The 12,301-nt window shown below is 39.8% G+C and overlaps 1 protein-coding gene across 2 annotated transcripts in view; it reads right to left on the bottom strand.

The window, feature by feature from the left end:
• The window catches only part of pdhx (pyruvate dehydrogenase complex component X), a 33,201-nt gene that overhangs the window by 14,713 nt on the left and 6,187 nt on the right, over positions 1–12,301 (bottom strand). For both annotated transcript variants that reach the window (XM_078257495.1, XM_078257496.1), the window contains exons 4-6: positions 7,472–7,668; positions 6,391–6,489; positions 421–595 (exon numbers count right to left, since the gene is read on the bottom strand). In XM_078257495.1, coding sequence (XP_078113621.1) covers positions 421–595; positions 6,391–6,489; positions 7,472–7,668 — 471 coding nt within the window. The remainder of the gene's footprint in view (positions 1–420; positions 596–6,390; positions 6,490–7,471; positions 7,669–12,301) is intronic.

Genomic DNA, 12,301 nt, shown 5'->3' with positions numbered 1-12,301 from the left:
TTTTCAGAGTGCATGCAGGAAATGATAGTCAGTCAGACATATCTCAACTGCCATCAGTTACTCAAAAATGCATGGGGTTAACAATGTAATGTAATCAATAGGTCATATTTTACAGCACACACACACACACACACGAAGATAATGATAAACACACAATAATGGAATTTGTAAATAAAAATATGACCCGTTTGTTGGATGCTTGTGGTAGGCACACCAAAAGAAATTGAGCTATCATTATTTAATATACGACTACAGGACTGTGACACCAAAAACTATCAGTGACCCAATGACAAGCCAAACGAAGGAAGACGTTAAGTGTCTGTGGCGGGTGACATCTTGTAGTTTCCTAGCACTGTCACAAAACAAACGGGATGAGGAAGTGTGTTTGTGAGAGAGAGAGATTGGGTGAGGAGTGCTCACCGGTGCTCCTGGTTTCCCTGGTACAGAGAGAGGCGGTATGTTGGGTCTGCTGCCTGGGGGTGGAGGGGCAGCTGCCGGGGTGAGGACAGGACTCAGGGCAGCTGGGGCAGCCATGGCAGCCATGGCTGGGGATGCTTTGGGGGCAGGAGATGTCTTCAAGAGATTTAATGCATCTCTGTTAAAGTAGAAATGATAATATGCAGGTATTGTTTTATATAGTCATTTGAATATTTTCATTCAATGAAATGTGTGCAATAATGTCCACAAAAATCTGACAAGTCTGACCTGAAACCCAAATACATTATAACTTCCCACTTTCTGATGACACTTCTGCATTGATGTTGCCCATACGAAAAGGAATTCCTGTGTATAAGCTTCACTTGTTATTGGTATTAATAGGTTGGCATACTTGATACACTGTTCCATAGTAAACAGGAGTAACTCTGGAGTTACACTTATGAGTTGGTCACTTGCTATTTTCCATAATGAGATAGAGGGAGAGGAGGAGTGGTGGGGGTGAAATGGGGCAATAAGCTGTAAATACACCTAAAGCACTATGTTAGGCAACGCAAACTGACACGCTTCAACACTAAACACATTAGAGCATTGGCTCATAAAGAATATTATGTCTGGATAAGATTAAATATTCAAGACGTTAACACGTGTTCATTCACACTTACATGGGAACAAATGCATCCCAGCCTCTTGTGAAATATTTTGCAACCGCAATAAAGCGTTTGTGTCAATTTTATTTAGGTCAATCTTTGTTGAAGTGCACATGTGAACGACACTGATTCCCAGTATGCCTCTGCTGAACAGATGAACTATGCCATTTCAAGCCTCGGGCAAACTTTTTCTTTTCGTCCTGTTTTTCTTCTGAACTTTAATTAATTTCTAGTGTGAAAAACTAAATTAAACTTAATTTTCTTCTGTGTGAAAAATGCTGACATTTTAAATTTATTTTGCTTTGCCCATAATAGAAGAAATTAGAATTGTATGAAACAACAATGGCATAGCTTATGATAGTACAATAAGGCCTTATTCACCCATACTGTATGCTCTCACTTGGCAAGCTGACTGTAAAGGTAGCACTCTGCTAGGTTTACTGTTTCAGGCTTGTAGAGAGAGGTAACCTTCGGTTAATCTCCAGTGGATGGGCGTCATGAGAATCATTTGATAATCACAAACAAACCCCAGCAGGGTAAGGCTAGGCAGGATCAGGTGTCAGCTGCAGCAGGGGACAAGGTTATTCAAAACCTTGGCTTCATTATCCTTCCCATTGGCATGGTGAGCCATGGACATCCCTACATTTCAAACAGCATCTGTTTCCTATTGCACTACAATAAAATAGCAGACCAGGCCAATGCATTTGGTCTGATTGGTACAGGACCCTAGTGTTATGCTGCATAGTTTAATGACACACTTTACATCTCCGATAAGGGGGGGGGGGGGGGATCTTTACACTGCTAAATTGAGGGAAAAAAAAGTCAAGAATCATTACTCTTCATTAAATCAATTATATTATATTGGCCTGTTAGAGATGAGAGGGGGCGTTTCTCAGAGTAAATTATATTCTACTGCTAAATTTCCCACATACAGTAGATTTCTAATACATCAAATTACTGCTGTTTCATGAAGGTGGAACGGGAAGTGACGATATGATTTGGGTCAGGATCCTGCACACTGAATACTACACAGAGTATTGATAGACAGGGTAAAGAGAAAGGTAAAGAAAAAGGGAATCACACTGTACTGAAAGATTTGCCCCGGATTATTTTTTTCACCCATTAATTTTGGTCAAAGCTTTGAAAGAGGTGGGAGGGGCAGGTATCAGGTGCGCCTGCTTGAAGCTCTCTGGTTCCAGTTCAGTGCACAGGGGTCCACCTACCCACACACATCCAGTCTTTTGTCTGGACCAGCTGCCTCTGACCTCAACATGTAGCCGGGAACCGTCTGGGCCCCACAGCTATTCTCTCCATGTCCCTCTCTGAGCTGCATCTTTTTATTTCCTTTAGCACACTAGCTCGTCCTCTCCTCTCTCTCCCCCCTGATAGGAGTATTTGTTTGTGGAGAGACTGAGGCAACTTGGAAATCCCCCAGCTAATCAGGGAGGACCACATTGACTAACGATTACAGATCACCACATGAAAAAGAAAAAGAAAAGCACAGCACAGAGGTTATATGTGACTAATAATTTGAATGCTTGTAAAAACAGAGCAAGCAAATAATATTATACGCATGAGATTGGACAACATTAAGTAAACAAAAAAAGATTCTAAATGCTAGGTTTTGCCAAACCCACAATATTTGCCAGTGAGAATATAGAAATTCAGAAATTCAAGAGGAAGTCAAGTCAACAGCAGCCTACAGTGGACACTTGACGATGACGCCATAGATACCATTTCTGTAGCTGGTTGGCATGTGCTTTTCACACTGACCATTTACAGCCCTACTGACAGTGGAGGCAAAAGAAGCCCCTGAAAGACTGGGGGAGGTTGAGTAGAATATTAAAACGGGAACGAGGCAGGGCTCCCATGCACATCGGCACACAAACAAATAAACTGTCTTCTACTGCCACCTAGGACAAGCTTAGATAGGAGAAAGGGTCTTCAGGCAATTTAAGCAACCCATTATGGCTGAAATTGAGTCCAATGTAAAAGAGGACGATGTTGTAGTCCAACTGGTCATTTGAGAAGATGCACACTTTAGTGAAAACCCTAGTGAACCATCACACATACAAGTACACCTTCAAAACATTTGCATAGCAAAACAATTAATAAGAATGGGTCCAAATCATCACTCTACCTTTGAGGAAATTGGCAGTTTGTTTCACAGTCAAAGTGTTGCTCTGATGTAATCTCGCAAGATTTTACAAAATCTAGCAACAAGACAATATGATCATATGACTGACTTTGTCATGCAACCACAAGGCAGTAAAATTACTTTCTACAGTCCTTTCTAAAACAGCATTAGGTATAAGTCAACACTGTTACATTGTGTTTTACGTATAACTTACATGTTTTTTTATCTAGTTTTTTTCAGCACAGCTCTGGTGCTGTACATGCCAGAGAGTCATTGATCAGAAAACATCTCCTTGTTAATGAATACCTGTGTTGGTCAAGGTCGAACAAAACCAGTCCCCATTGCTATTTAACCCTCTTTTGTGAGCGTTTCCATTCGCAGTTTTAAACTTGTGAAAGTGAAAACTAGACATCACAGTTTGTCTACTAAAGAACATTTATTTAGATACAGTATTTTGCCTAGAAACCATCAACTTGATATGTAACTACTGAATTTTTACATTTAAGCCAGACTTAGTTATTTCAAACTAACAAGCACAACCAAAACAGCTGCTTGTAGCCAACAGTAACCGTTACTGTTGGCTACAAGCTGGCTACAAGAGATTAATGGCTTGCAGTTAATGGGCTTCCTTGTTGGAAGTTTCAAAATGTGTACCCAGTTTTTAAAGTCATGCTTAATACGTGAAATCAGAAGAGCCTGGGCATGGTGTGATAAATATCATTGAAACCTTTACCCACCACTGTGCTCGCCTTGCCTCTTAGTTAACATTATGACAATACTGAAAGAGAAAAAGAGAAAAAAAGCCGTAATAGAAATGTTTCTTTGTACCCAATCTGTTTTTAAACCTCGCTGGGGATTATGTAACATGCTATGATCTCATCCCTGGGTTGCGTGACCTCTTGCTATTCATGCCCACTATAGAGGGGCCTCACTAGAGTGGAGGGTGGAATGGGAGGGGTACCCTCGTTTCAGTCTTATCTGATGAACCAAAAGGACAAAGGAAGGGAAATTGGGTCTGTTCTGCCCTCTCTTAGAGGCACTAACCCAATGTGAATCTATTCTCTCCAAGGAGATTTGGTTTCCAACAAGAACAGAACTCTTCCATCTCAAAACATACCTAAGCTATAGCCTATAGGTTCAGCCATTTTGGGACATTAAATTGAACATGGCGCTAAAATGAAAAGACCACATCACAAATGTTGGCAAATATGTGCCAAATATTAAGGGAACATTTTAAAGGATGTTTCCTTTTTGTCATTGGTGACATCAATTACAGTACGTATTACGGATTTATAAGGATGTTTTCCCAACTAATTAACATTTTATTCATCAGTTTCCATTCCTGAAGTTATATATGCAACACCCTCAAATGCTCCGTTTTTCCAAACGGGAAAGCTACTTGGAAAAAAGAGAAATAATATACCTTTCATTCCCAAGCTAGATAGTGCCTTAAACATGAAGCTCCGTATACTGGTTTTTGTCTGTGGCTTGGTCAGCAAACGACACATCATTCATTTCAGAAAGGTCTCTTTAAGAAGAATGTACATTGATTTTTGTTAAAACCCCTTGGCGTCCAGAATCTTGCAGCTAATTAGCTAGCCTAGGTTTCAGTAAGTCAATTGGTGAGATTCCAAATCTTGAGTCCTACAAATGGTTCAAAGAGAGGTAATTGAGTAAGCATGGCAAATCAAATCATTGGGATATAATTACACTGCATTATTAATTAAACAATCGGGGAGCACATGATATGCCTGTGACATGTGTTCATTAACCTAGACAATTAATTACAGCTAAATACCAAAGGAACAAGAGACAAAAACAAAAAAAGACTATTCTAAACTGGCTAAATAAGGAGGCATGTGATATGAGATGCTCTTTCTCAGCTTTTAAATTAACCTTTTTTGCTATATTTACAACAAGGTATGCATTAAGGCTTCGCTCAATTTCTGTTATTATTATGATTATTCAGTTATGATTCTTTACTGTGTTTGGTTATGAAGCTTCATATACATTTCTCTATTACTGTCTAAGACACAAATCTCAGAAAACATATGGTCTGCGTTGCTATGGTCACTAGTGGGTCCCGGAGACTGGGTTGCTATGGTGACCGCAGTTACTTAATGAGATCCACCAGCAGGGTGTTAGGTGGGAAACGAGAGCATTCAAGCTGTTCCCTGACAGCAGGTAACCATTAGAGCTGTGTGCGTGTGTGTGTGTGTGCGTGTGTTCATAGCTTTCTGTAGTGTGAAATCCCCATATAACAGGATTAAAGTACCTAACATCTTTACCACCTCTTGGTTACATTTTTCACTTATGTAGCATCTCCTACATTTTCATTTTTATTCACACTGCCTACACTGTAGCTATAACCTGCCTTGCTTTGACATCTTTTTCCCTCAGGAGATGCTTAAGTGTTACGGTGGCCACAAAGGGGCCCCTCCAATCTGTGCCCTTGGGCCTATAACTATGCTAAACAAGCACCTAATGCTGACACATCACTTCATGTAGAGCTGGGAAAATATAGCGATATTATATCGATATCGTGATATGAGAATAGATTTCGTCTTAGATTTTGGATATCGTAAATGGCTTAAGTGTTGTCTTTTCCTGGTTTTAGAGGCTGCATTACAGTAAAGTGATGTCATTCTGTTGTAGCTCTTCTATTATTTTTACCTTTACCCACTTAGACATTATATCCACATTACTGATGATTATTTATCTTAAATGTCATTGTGAAGATATTTTGTTAAAGCACCAATTGTCAACCCTATAATATCGCCACAATATCGACATCGAGGTATTAGGACAAGAATATCGCGATATCTGATTTGATCCATATCGCCCAGCCCTAACTTCATGTGTAAACAAATAAAGCAACCCCCCGACCAAAAAAAGAAAGAACAGAAAGTAATATGTAATAGAGCACATTAGAAGCCCTTAATAGGCTGTAATGATTTTAGAGTTGATTGTAATGGTTTTATAAATCATTACAGCTTCCACGCCAAAACCAAATTTCTATCTCGAACAAGCCAAATAGTTCTGCTTTTTATAATCTCAGACTGGGCCCAATAAAACGGATGTCTGCTTGTTTGTTAAGTAAGCAGAGATATTCTGTATCGGATTGGACTGCATTAAGGAGGCATCCACAGGCCTTAGACCTATACTCACTCCTTGGTGATAAGTCCTCTTGGTCCAGTGGGTGTGGCCAATGTTGGGTCTATACCATGGGTGTCCAGGATATGTCTTGCTGCTGGACTAAGACGTAACCTGGCAGGGAAGAAAGAGAGTAAGGCACAATTTTACAATAGTTCAAGTTTTCATCTTTCACCCTGGTCAAGCTGATGCAGCAAAAGTGCAAATCTGAAAATGTGGACGGGCTCAGAGTAAAATGTTTGCATAACAAATGGGGCCTGTTCATCAGTGGCAGCTCTTTTGCTTTCTACAGGAGTATATATTGTGCAAACAGGGGTGGGTAGGATCTTACACATTTTGGAATTCAGGGTGTTAGATGGTGGTAGATACTGTAGATTCAAGATGTTTATTGTCATACCAGTTAAACAAGTACAAATGTGTGAAAAGCTGATGCTGAGAGGCTCCATTAAAGGAAATAATGGATCAGCACGAGTATCTCATTTTATATCTTATTTCATGTATCTTTATCCCCGTTATATACCTATGCCAGTCTTTTCTTGGCTTTGCAGTTTCATCATACAACTCAGTGACACACAGCCTGTGAAATTATGGTGGGCACAGGGACAACGCGTTGTCCATTGATAATATCTACACAACAACCAAAACAAAACATACATCAGAAAACATCAGAATAGATCCACTCTCATCACTTATTCCAACTAGCATGACCTGATGTAAATACTTACATTGCACTAGTTACTAGTATTAGCTAATGTGCAAATCAGATGTTTTAACAACACTAGAACAATATGCAGACTCTAACGGTGGGTACTTTAGCAACAAGCTTGAAATATAATAAAAATCAAGCTTAATGTGTGGTAACATTATCGGTTTTGGGGCTGAAACAGCATACAAATCAAAATCCTGTTAAAATGGCTAAATTGTAGGTTTAAATTTCCACGAACACTGCTGCCAAGAAGATGTGACCCTCCATTATGGCCACATTAGGCAAGAAAGTGAGTGTACGGACCTGTATTGACTGCAGAGGTTTTATTCATTTGATTTAACTATACAGTGTGTGATTTAAGCAACTAAAAAGGAAGGAGGCAACACTCACGGTCCTGACGTGGCTGGTTTTGGTGGAGTAGCTGGAAAGGCTGCAGCAGGGGGCACAACTGGGGCAGTGGCTGCATCTGTAGCAGGTGGAGCAGCAGCATCTGGAGCGGGAATCTCAACCTGCTTCCAGTCCTGCCCTTCCTCCACCATGAGGGCAATGAGAGTGCCCAGGCGCACATTGCGACTTCCCTCCTCCATCTGCAAAGAGGGTGAGAGGTACTTATACAGTAAGAACATTAGCACTGGTTTAGGCACCCCAAAAGTGCAACTGGGTTTAGAGGAATAAAAAGGGAAAGTCTTTGTTGTATAGTTGTGATGCAAATACTTAAAAAACAGACAAAAGGGAAAGTAATACTGAAGTTAATCAGTTGACCAGTGGTCATTGAGACCAACAGATACACATTTTGACAGCCATTATTATTATTCTCATTCACATCAATTTCTATTGTGCAATTTTCTCCCCTCTTAACTTCACAAATCATACAAAAACCGAGCTGTGCTGGAATAGGTTCTTGAAGCGCAATGGATGTGTTTCCATGCTGTTCAAAGCGGTCAACTATTGATTCACTATCTTGTTGTGGAGTAATCCAAATCGACTGCAAGCTCTACGCTACTCTCCCCAAGCTGTGTGCAAGATGTTGTTCCTCAATCAATATTGATTAGCTTTAATGAAAGGCCAGGCACAATTCACAGGTGTTGGCTGCCGCACTTCATCTCTTTTCAAAAAGGTATCTACTTAGTGAGAAGCTAAGGATCGGCCAAAATAGCAAAGATATATCAGACCCTGACTGTGCTGTTTATATTCAATCATCCAACACCACCACTGATCCCCCAAGAGATTAAAACCTGCAATTTCTAACAACTGACCAAATAAAAAAAATACAGTATGATTTCACAATAAAATGTTTCAAATTGAAAGCGCCATTAGTAAATCAACAGTTAACATACTTTACCCCAACCCCCTCCCTCTAGCGGGCTTGCAAAATCAAAGACTCAAAAAATCAGCAGCCCTCCAATAATCAGCAATAAAGAGCTGCACTTCCATGATTATTCTGGGCTACTTTAGTTCAATTTAGACCTAATTATCCTGCACCAAAGATGAATCTGCAAATTAACTTGCAGGTTGAGTATCACTGCAAAATAACACTGTTGTACTGGGGTACTAAAATAGAACACATTGATTTAACAAATTATAAAAAAATAACTATTTTTGAAAGGCATACTTTCTTGTCCCATTGGACTTTTCTGTAAAGTGGAGAGCTCATATTTATAACCTATAAGTTTAATATGGTGAGCACAAATCTATACTAACCTAAAGTACAATATACTGGGCAACACAAAAAGACTCTTGCCCCAGGTTGTAAACCATATTAAGGACAAAACTTTCGGATAAAGTATTAATCTTAAACAATACATCTGATGTGTGATTAATACAGAACTGCAACGAGAGGTGATGGATGAGGGTAAACGTAAGGCCTTTCAGGGAAATCCAAACTCAATTTCCAGAGATCCCCGTCCTCTTTAGTCCCAAAGGGATTTTTTCACAAGGTAGAGACTAGAGATGCAATATACTTCCCAGAAAAGCTGTAGTATAGTGAGACAAGCAATGCTGCGATATGTGATACGTTGTTACGACAACCACCAATATATCTGTGTGTAACTGAAGAGGAAAACATAGGCTCCGACTAAAAAGATGGGATGCATAATATACTACATTTATTCATTGCAGTATGAAGTGCTCACACACACACACACACCAGCATGTGCTTATGCGTCATTTAACAGCCACAAAAGATCTAACTGCCAGAAAGCAGAACAGTTCCAGCATATAGAGAATACTCTCATGTATTAATGTATCATACTTCTGGTGCCACAAAATTTGACCTCCATTCATAGCTCCCCCTCTGTGGTTGACCCTGAGGGAAATGTTATTAAATATTTATCCTACCCTTATTGTAATTGTACTGATACTGATTGGATGAATACCTATCAGAAAACATGGAACTGCAAGTTGTAAGGCATATCATGTTGAAGACCACTCAGCCTTACAGTTTTACTGACAGAATGTGTAGTGCATTTCTCACAAAAGTGGAAGTTTTGATAACCATGACAACAAGGCCCACCTCCACACACACACACACACACACACACACACACACACACACACACACACACACACACACACACACACACACACACACACACACACACACACACACACACACACACACACAGGACACTGTAGTGGTGTGGGGCTCAACACTGCCATCAAATGGTTATAGAACACACTGAAACCTATGGTAAGTTTCACATTATGGCCAAAGAGGTGCTGCTTAAAAAGCTACTGGTAAAATCCCATTTTATTTCTGTGAGTTAGAAGAAATATTTAATCTTTACAGCCTAGAGCATTAGGCATAAACAGTATGTTTATTTGGTCTATAGTTTACTGTCTAGGTTGTTATTATTTGTATGGTCTTGAATATTGTAGTAGTTATCATCTTTTCTTGATTTTTGTCTGGGTGGGTGGGTAGACGAGAGGGGGGGGGGGAGTATGTCCATGTTGCAAATTCTAGGTTGTGTGTTGTGTTAAAAAAAATATATATATATATATATGTTAATCCCGAATATATTATGTACGAATATAGATTATTATCCTGTTAATAAATAAAGTACATTGTGCATTCTCTACCATTTTGCAACCAACAAAATGTTTATTTTGTAATTGAATTGACATTGACTGGATGACCACTTTTGAATAAAATAATTAGGCAATGTGTTATCTCTGATCTTTATGTTGTGTCCTCGCAGCTATCATTTCTTTGATGCTTAAAGAAAATGAGCCCACGACTGAAGAAAGACTGCTAGGCTGATCCAGTCGTTTAGCCTTTCCTACGGCATCATTCTCACTGTGAAAAGTCTAAACGATCTCGAACAGGGTTCTTAAGGGTCCTCTCCAGAGCTCATCAGCTAGGCTAATGATATTACAAAGTCAGACTAGACCATTTATGAGGTTTAACCTACTTAACTCCAAACTGCTGTTATCATACAGCCATACAAATCCCCCAAGAGTCTAAACAGCTCAGTTACAATAAGCTTGTCGTAAACAAGTATCAACATTCCTTTAAACTTCATTAAAATGGTTGCTATTGTAGGTGTAAATCTTGTCCTGTAGATTTCATAACACGTGATTATTTCAAGTTTGACAGTCACAGAGGCATCAGATCGTGGTCAAACATTGTACAGAGGAAGGTACAAATAGGACCAAGCACAGATCAACCCCTGATTGTATAGGGTTTGAGTAGGTTTATTTGTAAAAGGAAGATGGATTTAGCCCGGAGTTGCATATAAACAGACGGGGAAGGAGTGAGATATTTTTGGAGGGAGTGAGACATTGTCTGTCTCTGATCAATATAGCATGACAGATATCGCACAAAGAGGATTGCAGCCACAGCCTGTGTCTTAGCATTACCAGCGTGTCAGCCCAATGTAATCTCACACATAAAAAAAACTAAAACAATTCAAGCTGCTAGGCACAAATCAACTCATTCCTTCACGGCATCATGTTTGTTAAGCTTTCTAACCATATAACCACAACATTCTGGGTTTGAACTGTCAAGGAACCTTAATCACAGGCCATTTCCCTTTTATGTATGCATTCCATATTTTCTATTGCTCTCCACTCCCTGTTTTCTCTATAATGTGTCACCTCAATCCCAACCACTTTCCCCAATGTACTGCTAGCATTTCTTGAAGAAAAATATGGACTGTAAACTAATTCAATTCAGCCAACAGGCAATTTACTCTCATTTTGAAATTCTGGATCAGTCTTTCACCCATTTTGAACTAAGAGAATGCTCCACGGTTAGAAAGTGATTTATCCGAAGGATTGATTTAGAGGACACATAGCTGCTGGTGTTTAAATTGACAATGACAGTGTGTGGAGATGAAGAGATGAGGGGAAAGGGAATGATATATGGGAAACTGAAAGGTTGGCACTGTGGAAGGTCTTGGATATCTTCATCAATGTATGTTTCTATTCATACATCTATCTATCTATCTATCAGTCCTTTCTGTCATTTACTTCAATATATCAATCACCAACTCATCCACAATCAACTACATTCTGGTGTACCTATCAATCAATTCACCATAAACATTTCTAGAACAGTATTCTCCATTTAAAGCTCAGTAGCATTCATCTTTATACACATCTGAACACAGAGAAGCTATGAGCATCTATAGTATGTATCTGCAAACACATGGGTGTCATTTCCTACAGGCTATGATTGATTGTACCCTGGGCTGATTTTCAGATTGAAGCCCTCGGGTCAGGGTAGATCAACGCTGTAAGGGTATGATGAGATACAGTAATCTCTGTTCACAGTGCTGCTGCTCCTACCCCCCCAACATCCCCAACCCAATATGAGCAGAATCTACCCCCTGTTCTCTCACTCCTAAGAGCCATGGTTGGAAATTGGTAAAGGGCCATAGGAGTACTTAACCCCCATAAATTACCCCTGTGGAGCGCAGGAAGTTCAACGCCTACAGCAGCCTGTCCAGGCGTTTGGCCACAGGCAGGTAATTATGGTAGCCTCTAAATTTGAAACAGACTGGGTGCTTGGCAAGCCCTTGTTACACTTCAGAGATCTAACTCACTCTGACCCAGACAAAGTGGATGTCAGATTGCCCAAGCCATGTTAGAGTGCACAAATCTCTGAAATATTGCCACTAGCTGCTGTTTTTTCATTAATTATGTACATAGGAGAGAGAGAGAGAGAGAGAGAGAGCGAGAGAGAGAGAACGCTACAGGGCTTATCTAATGCAGACCATC

This window comes from Sander vitreus, chromosome 8 (genome assembly GCF_031162955.1).
Source record: "Sander vitreus isolate 19-12246 chromosome 8, sanVit1, whole genome shotgun sequence".
NCBI lineage: Eukaryota > Metazoa > Chordata > Actinopteri > Perciformes > Percidae > Sander > Sander vitreus.
This window is presented reverse-complemented; position numbering and strand designations above follow the sequence as displayed.